General features: G+C 51.6%; 2 protein-coding genes across 16 annotated transcripts in view; one reads left to right on the top strand and one right to left on the bottom strand.

Annotated features, from left to right (window-relative positions):
- Catsperd (cation channel sperm associated auxiliary subunit delta) overlaps window positions 1-5,985 on the bottom strand; it is a 39,106-nt gene extending 33,121 nt beyond the window's left edge. For 3 of the 15 annotated variants that reach the window (XM_031346824.1, XM_031346830.1, XM_031346829.1), the window contains exons 1-3: window positions 4,527-4,694; window positions 1,583-1,637; window positions 732-808 (exon numbers count right to left, since the gene is read on the bottom strand). In XM_031346824.1, the coding sequence (XP_031202684.1) occupies window positions 732-808; window positions 1,583-1,637; window positions 4,527-4,591 (197 nt within the window). In that variant the 5' untranslated portion in view covers window positions 4,592-4,694. The other 12 variants (XM_031346832.1, XM_031346834.1, XM_031346835.1 and 9 more) reach the window with 10 other exon arrangements.
- A 67-nt stretch (window positions 5,986-6,052) lies between these two features.
- Window positions 6,053-18,965, top strand: Lonp1 (lon peptidase 1, mitochondrial). Its single transcript, XM_031346823.1, has 18 exons — window positions 6,053-6,454; window positions 9,860-9,948; window positions 10,514-10,633; window positions 10,922-11,156; window positions 12,595-12,656; window positions 12,807-12,936; window positions 13,074-13,157; window positions 13,746-13,966; window positions 14,565-14,703; window positions 15,027-15,205; window positions 16,801-16,888; window positions 16,991-17,113; window positions 17,200-17,316; window positions 17,620-17,760; window positions 17,845-18,010; window positions 18,167-18,384; window positions 18,459-18,623; window positions 18,697-18,965. Exons 1-18 carry the CDS (start codon window positions 6,077-6,079, stop codon window positions 18,874-18,876), a joined length of 2,835 nt encoding a protein of 944 aa, XP_031202683.1. The 5' UTR covers window positions 6,053-6,076; the 3' UTR covers window positions 18,877-18,965.
- The last annotated feature ends 4 nt before the right edge of the window (window positions 18,966-18,969 follow it).

Raw genomic sequence — 18,969 nt, 5'->3', positions numbered from 1 at the left:
TGGTTTTCTTTTTTAAAAAAGAGAAGCAGGGGGCTGTCGAGATGGCGAAGGGCCTGTGTTCAGATCCCAGCAACCACATGGTGGCTCACGACCACCCGTCATGAGATGAAAGGGCGCCATGAAAAGGGCGTCATCTGATGCCCTTTTCTGGTGTGCCTTAAGACAGCTACAGTGTATTAAGCCGGAGCAAGCAGGGCAGGAGTAAGTGGGGCCATCCTGAGTTTAATTCCCAGCTCACAGCCATCTGTATAGCTACAGTGTATTCATACACATAAAATAAATAAATCTTAAAAAGGAGAGAGGGCTGGTGAGATGGCTCAGCGGTTAAGAGCACTGACTGCTCTTCTGAAGGTTAAGAGTTCAAATCCCAGCAACCACATGGTGACTCACAACCACCCGTCATGAGATTTGATGCCCTCTTCTGGTGTGTCTAAAGATAGCTACAGTGTACTTATGTATAATAATAAATACAATCTTTAAGAGAGACAGAGAGAGAGAGAGAGAGAGAGAGAGAGAGAGAGAGAGATATGCAGGGAGAGAGGGGAAAAGGGTGTGAAAGAAAGTGGGGGAGGATGGGGCAGGGGAGAAAGGGGCAGGGGAGGATGAGGGCAGGGGAGGATGGGGCAGGGGAGGATGGGGCAGGGGAGGATGAGGAGCAGGAGAGAGAGGGGTGGGGGAGCAGAAGGGGGTGAGGGCCAGGAAAGGAGAGGGGTGGGGAGGGCTAGGCTCACCCTAGATACACGGCGACTTTAGTCCTGCACAAGTTCTTGAGCACAAATGTGTTGGGGAAGGCGTAGAACAGTGGGTCCTGCAGATAGCACAGACTGTCAGCCAGGAGGTGAGTGCCTGCCTTTCAATACTTCAGAGGATCAGAGCTCAGGGCATCCTCAGAACATAAAGAACAGAGGCCGGTCTGGGCTATGGGAGATTGTGCCTCAGGAGAACAAAAAGAAAATACTAGAAACTGATCTTCTGCCCATTGCCTGGGCAGTGTGGGAGAGCTTGACCAGGTGTCAAGGGTGTGGAAGAGCCGGCTTAGATCCAGGGCTTTGACTTGGCCTACTCCACCCACATCTACTCCATCTTGATCTTCTGGAGCATTTGAAGGGGCCAGTCCTGCAGACCCAAAGCTGCAGAATCTCCATTACACTGGGTTAACAACAGGGTCCCAGTGAGCAGAAGCCAGAGGCTTCGAAACAGACCTCTCACTGCAGTGAACATATGCAAGTAAAGATGCCTGAACAAAAGGTTACACTGTAACACACTGCAGCTTCCATAATGAGATTTTTTTTTTTGATTTTTAGTTTCTTGGTAGGGTTGGGGGAGTTGCAAGGCCAGTGGGTGGATATGGAGGGAGAGTTGAATGGGATTGGGGTGCATGATGTAAATCACAAAGAATCAAAAGGTCAAAAAGAGAAAGAAAGAAAGAAAGAAAGAAAGAAAGAAAGAAAGAAAGAAAGGAAGGAAGGAAGGAAGAAAGAAAGAAAGAAAGGAAGAAAGAAAGAAAGAAAGAAGGAGAAAAGGAAAACGCTCTGCTATGTAGTCATACTGAAATGCAGGGGGCATTCAAGGGATCACCTACCCCTTCAAGTTGTATATCGGACTCAAACACTTTCCCGGTCCTCACTGTGTGCATCCTAGAGTGATTGAAACACACAACCAATAAATAATTTAAACACACACACACACAACTAAAAGTCAGGCTTTGTCTTCTAATTTATTCTGTTTTCAAGAATTTTCCTATTTATTTGATGTGTATGGGTCTTTTGGCTGCACACCACATGCATGCTGTGCCCAAGGTGACCAGAAGAGGGCATCAGGTCCCTTTGAGCTGCAGTCACACTGGGCTGTGAGCCTTCTGTGGGTGCTGGGAATTGAACACCATTCTCTGCAAGGGCAGCTAGTAATCTAACTGCTGAGCCATTTCTCAGCTCCTTAACTTTTATTCAATATTCATCATCGTCTCTCCTACCATGCTGCCTTTAGACATAATGCACAGTATGAAGTCTTGATACATTGAGGGGTCTGGGAGTCCTACAGCATTGGATAGTGGTAGGAGATAGCTGCTGCCCCAATCCCCAGAACATGTGTAAGAGACAGGCAGGGTGCTGTGGGTCTGTCAGCCTAGCACACCTATCACAGAGGCAGGAGGCACAAACAGGAGAACCCCAGAGGCTTAGGGCACTGGCCTGGTGTGCTGAGCAGCAAGCAGAACAGAGTACCCTGGTTTAAGCGAGGTTATAGGGAAGATGGAATGCCTGAGTTTGTCCTCTGACATCAATATCGACAAACATATAACATGTGGGCCCACACTAACATACACAAAATACTGGGTCAGTGAGATGGCTCACTACATAAAGGGGCTTGCTGCAAAGCCTGACAATCCTGCAGATTGTCTTCTGACTTGTGACATGCACACATACACTAATGCACGCACGAGAGAGAGAGAGAGAGAGAGAGAGAGAGAGAGAGAGAGAGAGAGAGAGAGACAGACAGACAGACAGACAGACAGACAACATAAAATATTAGCCAGGTGTGGTAGCATGCCTTTACTCCCAGCAATTGTGAGGCAGATGCATCTCTGTGAGTCTGAGATCAGCCTAGTCTACATTGTGAGACCCTGTCTCACAATAATAAATAACAACAAAAGTTCAGGAGCTGGAGAGATTGGCTCTATGCTTAAGGGCACTTGTTGCTCTTCTAGAGGACCCAGGTTTGATTCCCAGCATCCACATGGTGGTTTGAAACCCCTTTAACTCCAATTCCAGGGGACCTGACACCCTCCTGTGGTCTCTGAGTGTGATGCATATCTTGTTTTTAATTGGTGCTCTCCTAAAGAGATAAAGGCCCGGAACACCTCCAGAAGCTCATTATAAGCCCAGGTGGAGGAGACCTCACAGTTCCTGCTCTGAGCTCCCTGCTTTTTACCCACCCCCATCTTATCCTATGCGAAGTGCGGATGGAACCCACAATCTTCATGTTAAGAGGGCTCTTTCTTTGAGGGGTCTCCCCAGGCTCTTTTTATTGTTTATTCAGAGACAGGCTGAATAAGTAGCCCAGACTGGCCTGAAATTCCCAAGTCTTCCTGCCTCCACTTCCTCATTCACTGCTGTGATGGCAGGCATGGGCACCTGCCAGGTTTCTGTGGTGCTGGACTTGGCCCTGGCTTCACCAGGTGGGCCAGCCCCTCAGCCCAGGGAGCTCTAGCTCAAGCCACACAAGCAATTACTTTTGGCAAGTATTTTTTTCTTATTTTTGGTTTTACAAGACAGGGTTTCTCCATGTAGCCCTGGCTGTCCTGGAACTCACTCTGTAGACCAGGCTAGCCTCGAACTCAGAAATCCACCTGCCTCTGCCTCCCAAGTGCTGGGATTAAAGGCGTGCGCCACCACCGCCCGACTTGGCAAGTATTTCTTAAGTTTCCCTACTTTGTTGTTGGTGGGTTTTTTTTTTTTTTCTGTTTTGCAGCAAACAACTTCCTTTTGGGTGGGATGAGTCACCTGCCCAGGGCACCTCTATCTCCCAGGCCCCATGGCTCTTTGCACAAGGTTTACATGTAACATTTACTGAAATCTACAGATGTTCTGGGACACACAGATAGTGGCATGTCACCTGTCATCACAGTACTTGGGAGGCTGAGGGACAGACAGTACTGCTGTATTCAGACATGGATCCAGCTATGTTGCACAGGCTGGATGCAAAACTCACAGCAAGGAACTCGAGTGCCGAACTCTAGTGATGATAGTCCAGAATTCAGGACTTAAGAACTGAGGTCCCCAGGGGACAGTTAGCAGCCTCCATGACAGGATGGCTTTCTGAGCTGGGCACCAGAAATGGGATACTTCCTTTCTCAGCAGGGCTTCCCTGTCTCTTCTTGTCTTTGTTTGGAGAGTGTCCTTAAACACAGGTGGCTGGCCTCTGAAAAGTGACCAGCTGCATAACTCAGCACACATGTCCTGCTCTGGCTTCCCACCCTCATGACCCATTAGCCCTTTCCACCTGTACCCCTCAAAAAAGCCCTTAAATACTCTCCCATCCCTGAAAGAATACAGCAGACATCCCACTGCAATAGTCTCCAGAGATCATTCTGTTCATACTAATGGCTGTCTGAACCCTGCTCTCTACCTCTGCTCCTTTTGTCCCCTCAGGCTGGTGACCAACAGCTTCCGGGGAGAAAAGTGGGAAGGGGGTACATACATATAGACTTACTTGCATGTTAGCCGGTCAGATACTGCTGATCATGACACTATGGACAGCACACTTCCCAGCATGCACTTGGCTAGCTAGCCTCAACAGCCCATGGCGTTGCTGCTGAGCCAGGTGGATGGTGGGACAGACTGCACAAGGAACTTGGGTTTGACGCATGTCCAAGGCCCTGGTTCCATACCCAGAAACGGGTTTTAGTGATGTCCTTGGAAGAGATACGTCAAGTTTGATTCTTACAATTGGGCTCCAACAAGAACCAGCCCCATTCCTCCCTGCCACAAACCTCCCAGCAGCATCCCATCCCAGTTAGGCAGTCGCACCGGCACAGTGATTGAGCCCTGACCATGGTGGCCACTGCTGCTAGTATCAACATCAGCATCTGCATGGTTCTCCACAGCTAACACCGCTCTTCAACTGCCAAGTTTGAGAAAGTGTCTGAGCATGCGTGAGGTTAGGCCGCTTCTCTCCTACCCGCCCCTAGTCTGGGCACGCGCACCAAGTAAGAATGCCACTAGTAGGACCTTTTGGACATGTGCGACAAAAGCCCCGTTAGGTCTACGCAGAGGAAAGGGGAAGGAGTGAGCATGCGCAATATGGAAGCAGAGACCGCACCTTTTCAAACCTGAAAGTTACACACAGGTTCCCAGATCCATAAGTCAAAATCCAGAGCATGCCCAAACTTCAAGGAACTCTCCATAGAACGTGTATGAGCACACGTGGGTGTGAAAGCAGAGCTTTGGGCATGCATAAAATCCACCCCCTGCTTTGTTGAGCCGGAGCATGCACACCGGTCTCTTGGGACATGTCCTGGAAGCTTCAATGTTTTGGTAAGTGCCTCACAGACCACTGTCAACAAAAGCAATGCTGAACATGCACGCATGCGCACAGCCTGTAGCATGCAGACTTTAGGGGAGTCAAAAGCTCTCCAAGCACGCCTCCTCCAGTGTGGCGTGAAGATGCCACCAACTGCGTAGGGAGATGTAGTAAAACCTGTTGTCATGTATCAGCAAAGAACGCTGAAAAGACTAAAGTTATTATAAAGGAGGGGTGCGCTGTACTCTTCTTCCTATGCCTTCAGAACACAGAAGTTGCCCTGTAAAAACTTTTTCATGACAGTAGAAAACAGAACGCAGTTTTTGTTTGTTTTTTGAGACAGGGTTTCTCTGTATAGCCCAGGCTGTCCTGGAACTCACTCTGTAGCCCAGGCTGGCCTCGAACTCAGAAGTCCGCCTGTCTCTGCCTCCCAAGTGTGGGATTAAAGGCGTGCGCCACCACCGCCTAGCAAGAACGCAGTTTTTAAGGTACACCTTGGACAGGATAGGCCAGTAGTTGTAGGAACCGGGAGGGGCCACATTCCTTCCAGGCCCCCTTCCTGGAGCGATGCCCTCCGACACCGTACAAGTCCCACTCCCACTCTAACTGCACCCAGTCTCGCACCCCTTCGGGAGTCACCGCTTTGGCCACGCCCCTAAGGCAAGCCCCGCCCCTCGATTCGGCCTTCGGTCACATCCCTGCTCCCAGTTCCTCCAAGCCCTGCCTGGCGGAGCGCTCCTCATCCAGACCACACACCAGTTCTGCTTCCTCCGTCACGTTTCCTCGAGCTTACTACACACCTCTCACTTTTTCATCCAGATCCTCTAAGTCTTCTCTAGAACATCTTTCCTCGAGCCACGCCCCCATCTCGGCCAACGCCAAGCCTTGAAACCACGCCCCCCACGGCTTAAGCCCGGTCTCCTCCCCGGCCACGCCCACTCACTCACCTTATTCAAGCTCCGCCTCTCCAGCCCGAAGCACGCGAGCGTCATCACGTGCGCAACGGAGGGCGAGGAGAGATGACGTAAGTGCGGCGCGCCGTCCGTATGGCTGTTCCATGGCGGCGAGCACAGGCTACGTGAGGCTGTGGGCCGCTGCGCGGTGCTGGGTTCTGCGGCGGCCGCTGCTGCCTGTCACTGGAGGCCGGATCCTGAGCGCGTCGGGATCCTGGCTGCGCCGAGGATGTCGGGCCTGCGACGCGTCAGTTCCCTGGGGCAGCAGGGTCCAGTGGCGGGGGCTGTGGGACGCGGGCAGCCGCGGTGGCAGCGACGAGACCTCCGAGGGCGGTGCGGAGGACGGGGTCACGGCGAGCTCCGGGGAAGGCCCGGTCGTCACGGCACTCGCGCCCATGACCGTCCCGGACGTGTTTCCTCACCTGCCGCTCATCGCCATCACCCGGAACCCGGTGTTTCCGCGCTTTATCAAGATCGTGGAGGTAACCAGAACCCCCGCTCGCCTGGCCTCGCTATACCCCTACTCTGCTGGCGGGACCGAGTGGCCTTTCAGCTCCCTCGTGTCTAAGAAACTTTTGGAACCGCGCTCCTGCTTGTCATCTCACCACTCTGGAGTCTGAGGCAAGAGGATGCCACAGTCCTTGGTGGCTCATTTGGACACAAATTCTTCCTTTTTACGGGTCCTTCAGGATCCGTGATAGTGGATGTCAAGTCCTTGAGCCCAGATGGTAGAAATCCCAGACGGACTAGTAACAGTATAGTTATTTCCCTATAATTTTTTTTTTTTTTTCGATTTTCGAGACAGGGTTTCTCTGTGTAGCCCTGGCTGTCCTGGAACTCACTCTGTAGCCCAGGCTGGCCTCGAACTCAGAAATTCTCCTGCCTCTGCCTCCCAAGTGCTGGGATTAAAGGTGTGTGCCACCACTGCCCAGCTCTGTTTGAAAGTTTTGTAACGCCTTCTTAGCCTTTCTTGTTCAATAGTGTGGTGTTTATATTTTTGAGACAGTCTTATGTATCTTTTTTTTGTCTTGAGACTTTTTCTCATGTAGCCAAGCTCTTCACACCCTTAATTACTAGTTTAATGTATCGGGCATAGTTGTGGGGATACAAAGTTGCAGGCTTTGGGGACTACATTCTAGGACTAGGAGAAAGGCTAGAATGACTGAAGTCTGAGTGGTTTACCAAAAGAAGAAAAGGACAGGATTTTTTTTCCCCAACACTGTCTCTGACATCTGCCTCATATTTACCTCTAAAAAGAAAAAGTTCAAACAGCTTTTTAACTAAGGGAGGAAAATTCCATTGCAGGAAGTTGATCCCATCTGATCCTTTCAAATTAGCAAGCCATGAGGAGGGAGGGAGAGAGAACAGGATGATGAAATCAAGAGAAAGCAGAGACTTTTAAAGGGAAATTTTCCATGCCATCTACCCCCACTATGTATGCTGTTCACTGAGACCAGTGTTTATCAGCTAACCTAGTAGCAAGGTCATACAGTGAGTCACTGCCTCATCTAACCCATAGTATCCCTCCATTCTCCTTGCTCTGCCAACTCTTGAGGGAGGAGTGTTAGCACAGATGTGGGGAGGGTTAGAGTGAGCTCCTCCATGTACCTCCACTCCCATGCTTACAAGGCCCATCTCATATTGTCTGTCTGGTAGAAGGACACACACATCTGCTAGATAACTTCTGTAGGGTGACATAGCATCACCTATCTGCAAGTTGCTCCACAGGGCCTTGGTTTTCTTCATCTGGGAAATGGACATAATAGCAGTTCCTGTCTTGGAATCAGAGAACTCCTGTGGAACTGACACAAAGGATTGTATGTAAAGGCATTTTTGGTTTTGGTTTTGGTTTGGATCTCAGCCCATGACGCCCTCCCTCTTGTTATGTAGCTGAAGTTGGTCTTTAGCTCCAGATCTTCTACCTCTCCTCTACCTCTCTAGCTTGGGTAACAGGTGCCCCACCTGGTTCTGAGTAACTGAGTTATAAGTCTCTGCTGTTTGCTTCATGGAGTTTCTCATGCCTGTGATGCCCATAGGACTTGTTAGGCCTGGCGGGTTCTAACAGTGTACAACTGCGCTGGAGGCCCATTCTGGATTCCTCTTTATTCTCTAGGCTTCTGAGACCAGGGCTGCCCGCACCTGGTTCCTTAATCCTACAGTGGAGACAAATATGGGCAGGAACAAAGAGATGTGTGCCACTGGGAGCTAGCTATCAAGGGTGTGGTGTTGAGACCATGGTGTGTGGTTTCCTGTTGGTATCACCTCATAAAATGACCAGAGTCAGAGAGATAAAGATACTGAGACCCATCACAGAACTACAGCTGACTCCTGGGAGCCAGTGAATAGTTTTTTGTTTTTTGTTTTGTTTTTTTTTTTTTTAGCAAAACTCAGCGTTTAAATAGTCTACAGCCATCAGATCCATGTGCTGTCCTAGCCTCTGAGTGTACAGGAATGGCTCTGCAGACTTCTTAGGGTTCTGTTTGCTTACCATGCATGAGGCTCACACAAACCAGAGGTAGAGTCAAACACCTGTCATCCTAACGCTCAGGAATTCAAGGTTATCTGAGGCCAGCATGTGTTGCTGTGGGGAGACACTAATAACAGTTTTCACTTGGGGGCTTGCTTATAGTTTAAGAACATCAAGGTGGGGAGTGCAGTGGCAGGCAGACACGGCTCCGGAGTAGTTGCTAAGAGCTTCCATCTGATCTACAACTTGAAGGCAGAGAGAAACCTCAAAGCCCATCCCCAGTGGTATACTTCCAACTAGGTGACTCCTCCCAGTCCTTCCTAAATAGTATCTGTGACCATGGGACTAATTGTTTAAATATATCAACCTACGGGAGCCATTCTCCTTTAACACCACAGACCATATCTCAAAAACCAACAACTAAATAAAAACCACGTAAAGTCGGAGTGGCACTGTCTGTAATCCCAGTGAATGGAGGATGGATTAGAAGGATTGTTATGAGTTCAAGCTTGGACTACAGTGTGGCCTCTGGACCAACAAAGAGAACCCCAAACACTGAGATGAAAGTTATTAGGGTCCCCCTCAGCCTTGCTATGTCAGAGGTACACAGTAAACTATGTGTGATGACTTATCCTTGTACATCCTGCACTTGGGATGGTGAGGCAGGAGGATCACCCTGGGTTCACAGTTAGGGCCAATTACATAGTGTGTCCTAGGGAAACCTAAATTAAAGGTGACTGGGGAGAGATTCCATAGGTGACACCTGTCCTCAAGTGTGTGTGTATGTATGTATATGTGTATATATGTTTGTGCTTAAATTTATGTGTATGAATATTTTCCTACATGTATGTATACCACATGTATGCTCGGTGCCCATGTAGTTCAAGATTGTTGGATCCCTTGCAACTTGAGTTAGGGTTGATTGTGAGACACTATGTTATTTCTTGAAATTGAACCAAGGCCTCTCTATAAACAACTGCTGAGCTACCTCTCCAGCTCCATTGTTTTTTGTTTTTATTTGTTGGTTTGTTTTAAACAGTTTCTCCATCTGCTTGTGTCCCCAGTGCAGGCTGTACCCATGGTGGCCACCCCACCCTCAGTTTTAATTCATGCCTGCTACAGGTGGTGAGAGGAGTTATTACTGAGCTGAACAGGGTGACTAGGAAACAGTGCTAATGAAACTGGATGGAAACTGCCAGTCTGCGGGACACAAGAGGTTCCTGTTGTGGTTCTGTTTTAGCCTCAGTTTCCTTATGTAGTCCATGTTTACACTCTAGAGCCTCCTGCCTCAGTCTCCCTGGTGCTCCAGGTCTGTGACACTAGTGAAGCTGTGACGTTGCCAGTAGCATTGATTATGCAGCTAGATAGTTCATTCCTGTTGTTAGATGTCCCTGGGTCTTCACTTACTGCTCTCCTGCAGGTTAAAAATAAGAAGTTGGTTGAGCTCCTGAGAAGGAAAGTCCGACTGGCACAGCCCTATGTTGGCGTCTTCCTAAAGAGAGATGACAAGTAAGTCTTCCTCCTTCTCTTAGGTGTAGTCTGAACTTTTCACATTGAGCTAACAGGAACAAGGGCAAGGCCAGGAGTTCAACATACTGCCATTTTACTCTAGGACAAGGACTGGTGTGTGGCTTAGTGGGGAACACTTACCTAGCAGGCAAGAGACCCTTTCCCAATGCTATGAAAAAGACTTGTGTGTTGTCCACATGGGGAAGTGAATTGCTAGCTCCCTGTGAATGTTGGGGCCTCTGGTACACCCACTCACAGATGTGGTTCTATATCACATAGGAGATTTTTGACTTCAGAGTGGGTAACAGCAGAGGAGAAGTCCTATGTGGGTCCTCTTTTGGAGGCTGTGTTAGAGAGGTGCTGCCACCCAGGGCTACACTGCTGAGCCGGTGGCTGCTCCACTGCCCTTGAAGAAGCAGGCAGCAGCTGGTAGTGACTTGGCAGTAGTGACCTGTAGAGGTGCTCTGTCTCCCTCCTACTCTCAGCCTGAACCATGCATCGCACACTGTGCTGTAGCACACTGCGCTGCGTCCAGCCAATGTGCCTTTGTGTTCCATGTCCTCAGCAATGAGTCGGACGTGGTGGAAAGCCTGGATGAGATCTACCATACGGGAACCTTTGCTCAGATTCATGAGATGCAGGACCTTGGAGACAAGTTGCGCATGATTGTCACAGGCCACAGAAGGTACAGAGGCCAGGGGGAGATGAGACGTGCCTGTCAGCATGCACAGAAGAGATTGTGGCTTCTATGAATTGTGGGCAAGACCTCCACCTTGAGGTCTTGGGGTACAACGGGGTACAGTGTCTTCATGAGCCTCACTGTTGGTGACACTTTCTAGTGTTCTTTGCTCTCTTGTTTTTTGTTCTTTTTTTTTTTTGTTCCTCCATTTTTTTGAAGGCCCTGGGGTGACAGGGCCTTTGAAATACAACGCTGTAGCCCTGGTTCCACCTGTGCCCATCTGTCTGTCTGTAGGATTCACATCAGCCGGCAGCTGGAGGTGGAACCAGAGGGGCCAGAGCCAGAGGCAGAGAAACAGAAGTCCAGGAGGAAGCTGAAGCGAGGCAAGAAAGAGGTGGAGGATGAGCTGGGTGCCAAGCCCCAGCTGGAGATGGTGGCTGAGGCTGCCACTGACACATCCAAAGAGGTGCTCATGGTGGAGGTTGAGAATGTAGCCCACGAAGACTTCCAGGTCACAGAGGAAGTGAAGGTAAGCAGCAGTCACCTGGTGTGACTGCACAGATGGGACATTCACCTAGTGTGACCGCACAGATGGTGGGACAGGTGGTAAGCAGCAGTCACCTGGTGTGACCGCACAGATGGTGGGACAGTCACTGTGGGCAGGGCTGTGCTGGGAGAAAAGGCAGGGTTCAAACCCATCCCACCCTGGTTCATGGCCTCCATGCACAGGCTTCTAGCATTCTATGGCGTGTCTACCCCTTGTCCCCTCCACAGCTCAGGAGGCAGGGGCATGAAACAAGGAAGGAGGCTATGACCACTCTGATCCCAGGTTAAGCTATCTTCCCTTCCTCAAGGTCTCCATGGGTAGGACAATTAGTTAAGCTAAGCTGGAGCCTGGCGTGTGCCCAGTGCTGTTGGATGCATCAGGAAGGAAACGAAGGCTTCTTCTAGAGGCTGGTCCCTATTGGTTGTAGTTGATTAGCGCTATGGGAAAGATGCCTCTGGACTGATTCTGAGCTATGTGGAAGGAATGCTGGAATCCCTTGCTGATGTCTGTTGTAAGCTGGTGCTGTGTGGAAAGAGGAGCCCTCTGGGGTAATGTTGGTATTTTGAACTTCATGGGACTGCAGCCAGCCTGGGTAGTGATCATTTTGTAGGGGGAGGTCATTCTGTTTAATAGAACTGGCTTCAAGTTACAGTAATGTCCATGCTGGTGGCACTGTGCCAGCTTTACTGTTGGGCTCCAGAGCCCTTGCCCTCTTGCTCTGGTTTCTTTCTCTGGCGGCAGGAGGTGGGGAGTGGGGTGGGAGGTGTTGGGGGGTAGAGGGGATTTCTCTGTGGAGCCCTGGTTGTCCTGCTGTGCGGACCCAGCTGGTCTTGAACTCACAGAGATATGCCTGCCTCTACCTCCTGGTGGCCTGGGCCACCACTATCTCTGGTCTCGTCTACAAAGGTGAACTCAGTTGGGAGCTAGACACTAGGCAGAGTGTTTTCCTATCTGGCTATGATGGTGTTTGCCTGCAGTCCCAGGATCCTGAAGCTGAGGCAGGAGGATTGATGGTGTTAGTGTAAGACCCTGCCTCAACAACAAAAAGCAAAAGCTAAGGAAAGCGTGGAAAGTGGGCAGTCACCTCATGCATCTGAAGGAGTGCTTACTTAGTTACTTATGGGGGTGAAGGGGGATTATCACAGTGTGCATATGGATGTCAGGAGGTGACTTTTGGGTATCTAGTTGGTTCTTCCTTCCACCACGTGAGCCCACCAATTGAACTCATCATCAGGCTTGGCAGCAAACGCCTTTATCTTCTGAGCCATTTCCCTGGCCCTGGCTTTAGTCTTTACACCCTTGCCCATGGGTCTTCTCTGCTGACCTTAGGTTCTGCTCTGTGGTCCCAGTGGATGGTGGTTGGCTGGGATGAGAGGCTCCCTTCTTTGATCTCATGGCTGTCATGGTTCCTGACTTCCAGGCCCTGACTGCAGAGATTGTGAAGACCATTCGGGATATCATTGCCCTGAACCCTTTGTACAGGTCAGTGTCTGCAGGGACCGCCACTCAGTGATAGCTCTTTGACCCTGGTGCACCACACTGTACACTGGCAGAGCTAGCTGTCACTGAAGCCAGAGTATGTGTAAGGGGTATAGGGCAGCACTCTAAGACACTGGCACTGCACCCCTACAGAGAGTCCGTGCTGCAGATGATGCAGGCAGGCCAGCGTGTGGTGGACAACCCTATCTACTTGAGCGACATGGGTGCTGCACTCACTGGGGCTGAGTCCCATGAGCTGCAAGATGTGCTGGAAGAGACCAATGTGAGTGTACGGTCCACTGTTCTGAGTAGGCTAGCAACAGCAGCCTCATCCTCAGGGCTGGGCTCCATGGACGGTGCCTGTTCCTGTGCCAGCACCACCCTGTTCACGGATACCCCACTGACCTCTGTTGTTTGCAGATCCTTAAGCGGCTCTATAAGGCCCTGTCTCTTTTGAAGAAGGAGTTTGAATTGAGCAAGCTTCAGCAGCGCCTAGGCCGTGAGGTGACAGGAGTGAAGGGGAGGTGGAGGGGATGCATCCTGGCTCTAACACTTTCATTTCGGGATACTCTCTTGGAGGCTGACCCAGAACCTTGTACTTGTGCAGTTCTCCTGCCTCAGCTTCCAGTGTGGTGGGACAGTAGGCATGTGCTATCTTTCACTTTTCCATAGGAAATCCTCCCCTACTGAGGGCTAGGTGGCAGCTGAATGAACATAGCATAAGCTAGGCAAGATGGATCAGGACACTCAAGAGTCCAGGGATATCCTCAGCTAGATAGGGAGTTTTGAGGCCAGCCTGGGCTACCATAATTTGGCTCAAACCAAAGACAAGCAGAACCCAGGTTCAACTTCATGTGTATTGGGTGTGTTTGTTTGGCATTACAACAGCAGTCCAAACAAACTGCAAATCCATGTCGGGGTATCCTGTGGCAGCCTACAGGGTAGGAGCCTGGGTCAGTGACATGGGGCTCAGGTAGCATGTGTGAGGCCCTTCAGTTCCTAGCACCATTGTAAATCTGGGCCAGGGGTTTCTGTGGAGGGGCTGTGTCCTGCCCTCCCCACCCCACTCTGCCCAAGCTCCACCTGCCACAGGTAGAGGAGAAGATCAAGCAGACGCACAGGAAATACCTGCTGCAGGAGCAGCTGAAGATCATCAAGAAGGAGTTGGGGCTGGAGAAGGATGATAAAGATGCCATTGAGGAGAAGTTCCGGGAACGCCTCCGGGAGCTTGTTGTTCCCAAGCATGTGATGGACGTGGTGGATGAGGAGCTGAGCAAGCTTGCTCTACTGGACAACCACTCCTCTGAGTTCAAGTAAGTCTGCACATCCATGGCCCACAGCCACTTCTGCTTGCTGTGTTCCTATGCAGCCCACTGGGGATGTGGAAGGCCTCTGGGTCCAGGCCTGCTGGATCTGTGTAAGTCCCTTTGGGGATGGATGCTGGCTGCCCTGTCCCGCCCTCAGTCTTTGTCTACAGCAGCCCAGGAAGCAAGTATGTGGTGGGTCCACGTAGTCTGTGAGCACACAAGCCTAGCACACTCGTGTAGCTTGGGCTCCATGTCTAGACTCTAGACTTTCTCTTCCTCAGGTTCTAAGTCTTGCTTTTCTCTTGCTCAGGGACCCTGTAGTAACTCTGGCCCAGATACTCTGGGCTAACTGGTATCAGGATCCTTAGTTCAGTCCGTTCAGGCAACTCCACTGAGTTGAGGATCCTGACCTGAGGATGCTCTGTGACCCTGGAATTTAGCCTCCATCTGTTAACTATGGCACCTGGCCTCCCTCAGTGACCATTGCAGCAAGCCTGACCTTAGTTTCTTCCCTGAGCCATATCTAGGTTCCTGCCAGGGTGGCTGTGTAGCCCTGCACACAGCCTCACTAGGAGCATTTGGTCACAGTTCCTTGTCCCTGTAGTGTCACTCGCAACTACCTGGACTGGCTGACGTCCATTCCATGGGGCCGGCAGAGTGATGAGAACTTGGACTTGGCTCGGGCCCAGGCTGTGCTGGAGGAGGACCACTATGGCATGGAGGACGTGAAGAAGCGTGTCCTGGTGAGACCCATAGCATATGCACAACCACACTGCCCAGGGCAGGCTGCCCCATTTTGTCCTTATTCCTCCCCGCAGAGAACCAGTCAGCTATCCACTGGAACTCACAATGGTCCCAGTGTACTGGTATACTGGGTGTGGAAGAGGGGCCCCTAACATGATTGACACCCCCAACTCTAGCCTGTCCGACTTCAGCCCAGGGCCCTGCAGCCACAGCTCCAGTCAGCCCAGCCTTTGAGACCCTTTGAAGCTGATGGACGATAAGCCCCTTGGTCTTTGCTTTGGGGGTCTGCATGCTGTGCACTGAGCCATCTTGGCTTCCACAGGAGTTCATTGCAGTCAGCCAGCTTCGAGGCTCCACACAAGGCAAGATCCTCTGCTTCCATGGCCCACCGGGTGTGGGCAAGACCAGCATTGCACGCTCCATTGCCCGTGCCCTCGGCCGCGAGTACTTCCGTTTCAGTGTTGGTGGCATGACAGACGTGGCAGAGATCAAGGGGCATAGGTAGGTAGGCTGGGCCTGTAACCCACCTGACTGTGCAGACACAGTGAGACCCAGCCTACAATCCTGCTCCTGTTCAGGAAGATTGGGTTTGGACTGGGCAGAGTAGAGTATGCCAGGCCAGGGTGGGACAAGGAGGTACACTAGGTGTTGGTCAGCCTGGATTTTGTTTTGGCTCTTGAGACTGGTTATGTAGCCTTTGCTATCGTGGAATGCCCTGAGTAGACTAGTTTGGCCTTGAATTCAGAGATCCTTCTGCCTCTTTCTTCTAAATGTGGGATTAAAGGCATGCACCTGAACACACGGCTAGTGGGAGATCCTGGATGTCAGCTTCAGGCGTGTGGGAGGCATGGGAGCCTAGCAGGTTGTGAGTTGAGCACAGAGACCAAGCTGATACGAGTGGGTGGCAGCAGACATAGATGGCCTTTATTAGGCCTATGGTTTTTCTAGGAACCAGTGTGGTTAAGAGAAACCAAGGGCGGCTGGTGAGATGGCTCAGCGGGTAAGAGCACTGACTGCTCTTCCGAAGATCCTGAGTTCAGATCCCAGCAACCACCAGTAATGAGATCAGATGCCCCATTCTGGTGCATCTGAAGAAGACAGCTACAGTGAATTATGCTGGAGGGAGCGGGGCTGGAGCAAGTGGGCTGGCAGAGGTCCTGAGTTCAATTCCCAGCAGCCACACACATGATAGCTCATGGCCATCTGTACAGCGGTGGTGGCGCAGGCCTTTAATCCTAGCACTTGGGAGGCAGAGGCAGGCGGATTTCTGAGTTCGAGGCCAGCCTGGTCTACAGAGTGAGTTCTAGGACAGCCAGGGCTATACAGAGAAACCCTGTCTTGAAAAATCAAAAAAAAAAAAAAAGAGAGAGAGAGAGAGAGAGAGAGAGAGAGAGAGAGAGAGAGAGAGAGAGAGAGAGAGAGAAACCGAGGGAAGCAGGCTCTGTAGACAGAGGCAGGCACACTGTGCTGAGGTCTGCCTGACTGCGAAGGTAGTCCTGTACTCCTAACACTACAGGAACTGACTGGTCTGACTGGGCAGAGCAGGTAGCCTCACAATGCCTTATTTACTATCCCAGTACTCAGGGTTAGGCAGTAGGCTCAGGAGTTGGGAGTCATCCACGGCTGCATACTGTGCTCTAGAGCTCTAAGCCCATCAAGATCCTGCTCAGAAAATAAAAAGACCAAAGCTCTTCATGGTTCCCACCCCCCTAGACCCTGCCCAGCAACATGGGCCTTCTAACTGCTTCTCTAACTGGCTGGTCTCTGCCCCATGTGCCTTGTTTTCTCTATACCTCTCCTGTCATCTTTCATGCACCCCTGCTCCCAAACTTAGATGAGGTCCTTGTTCATCCCTTGCTGTCTGCCCTACTGAGGCTGAGTGTGAGTCCATGCCCCTGTGTGGTCAGCCAGGCCAACCCCCATCTCTTAGTGCATAGGCAAGTGAGGTGGGCATGACTGCAGACTGTGTGGCCAAGTGCTGGCTAAAGGAGAGAATTGGATAACCTGTGTGAGGTCAGAACTGCTTCCATGTGGTGGTGTGTTATGGGCTGCTTCTGTTCAGCACACTGACCCACACTGAGTGTTGCCTCCCACAGGCGTACCTACGTGGGGGCCATGCCTGGGAAGATCATCCAGTGTCTGAAGAAGACCAAGACAGAGAACCCACTAGTGCTGATTGATGAGGTGGGGTAGGCTCTGGGGACAGGAGGGATAGGTCACTGCACGGCTTATTCTGTAGTGTGGGAGCCAGACACAGTTCCATGGCACCTGCCTTTCCCAATTCAGGTGGACAAGATTGGCCGAGGCTACCAAGGGGACCCATCATCAGCACTGCTGGAGTTGCTGGATCCTGAGCAGAATGCCAACTTTCTAGACCACTACCTGGATGTGCCAGTGGACCTGTCCAAGGTGAGTGCTGACCCATGTGGTCAGGAGCTAGTGCTATGGGAGAGGGTATATCCAGCTCCCAGCATCCTCTTCCCCCTGTCACCCAGGTGTTATTCATCTGCACCGCCAATGTCATAGACACTATCCCGGAACCATTGAGGGACCGCATGGAGATGATCAATGTGTCAGGCTATGTAGCACAGGAGAAGCTGGCTATTGCAGAGGTATGTGGGGTCCTATGATGTGGAGGGGGCACAAGATCAGACTTGGCTTTCACAATAGTCCTGAGTGCCAGGCAGGTGATGGGCAAAGGTCTCAGGTGAGCACAGCCTGGGTTGACACCTGGGACCTATGGTTTGCAGAACAGGGCTGTGATTCTCCTGGTCTGTGGTACAGGAGTCAGCCTGCTCCTGTTTCTGAGAGGGAGGGCCCATTTGGTGCAGGGGGGGAGGAGATTGGGAGACCAGAGCACAAGAACAGCATGGTGGGCGGGGACAACAGGCATTGCTGACAGCTGCTTCCCACAGAGGTACCTGGTGCCACAGGCCCGCACCCTGTGTGGCCTAGATGAGAGCAAGGCCCAACTGTCAGCGGCAGTGCTCACTCTGCTCATCAAACAATACTGCAGGGAGAGTGGGGTGCGCAACCTGCAGAAGCAGGTGGAGAAGGTAAGTCGGCCCACGGGCCCACCCGCCCGCCACACAGGGCATGCCTCTGCCCAGCAAATCCCCACCTACACCCATCCACTGCAGGTGCTGCGCAAGGCTGCCTACAAGATTGTAAGTGGGGAGGCCCAGAAGGTACAGGTGACGCCTGAGAACCTACAAGACTTTGTAGGGAAGCCAGTGTTCACAGTGGAGCGCATGTATGAAGTCACACCTCCTGGCGTGGTCATGGGTTTGGCCTGGACTGCCATGGGTGAGCATAGCATCCACACCTTTCTGCCTGGCCAGCTGGCTGCTACAAATGTAAATAGATGGGGCCTGAATTGATAATGCAGGCTACCAGTGCCAGGAATCTTAAGTGCAGGATTGTGGAGTATAAGGAACAGATTTAGCCTTTCCCATCTTCCAGGAGGCTCCACATTGTTTGTGGAGACATCTTTGAGGCGGCCCCAGCCTAGTGGCAGCAAGGAAGACAAAGATGGCAGCCTAGAGGTGACAGGTCAGCTGGGAGATGTGATGAAAGAGAGTGCCCGCATAGCCTACACCTTTGCCCGTGCCTTCCTGATGGAGCAGGACCCTGAAAATGACTTCTTGGTCACCTCACACATCCACCTGCATGTGCCTGAGGTAGGCCCCTGTCTGTCACCCCACCCCCCATGTTGCCCACCAGCCCAGGAGCTCACCCCTGCCTCTCCCTGCAGGGCGCTACCCCCAAGGATGGCCCCAGTGCAGGTTGTACCATTGTCACTGCACTGCTGTCCCTGGCTCTGGGGCAGCCAGTGTTGCAGAACCTGGCCATGACTGGGGAGGTCTCCCTCACTGGCAAGGTGTTGCCAGTGGGTGGCATCAAGGAGAAGACTATTGCGGTGAGTGCCTGCTGCTTGGGACACCCCCCACCCCCAGGGTGGAAGAGCACCCTGTTGACACATCTTTCCACAGGCTAAGCGTGCAGGAGTGACCTGCATCATCCTGCCTGCTGAGAACAGAAAGGACTTCTCTGACCTGGCTCCCTTTATCACAGAGGGCCTGGAAGTTCACTTTGTGGAACACTACCGCGACATCTTCCCCATTGCCTTCCCCCCTCGGGAGCAGCGAGAGGCACTGGCAGTGGAGAGATGACACGGGTCCTGGGACTAAATAAATAATCATGGTGTGGCGGAGCCACGAGCACAGCTGTAGAATCATGAGTAAAGAAAACCTTTCCAAAACCCT

This window comes from Mastomys coucha, unplaced genomic scaffold (genome assembly GCF_008632895.1).
Source record: "Mastomys coucha isolate ucsf_1 unplaced genomic scaffold, UCSF_Mcou_1 pScaffold3, whole genome shotgun sequence".
In the NCBI taxonomy this organism is placed as follows: Eukaryota; Metazoa; Chordata; class Mammalia; order Rodentia; family Muridae; genus Mastomys; species Mastomys coucha.
This window is presented reverse-complemented; position numbering and strand designations above follow the sequence as displayed.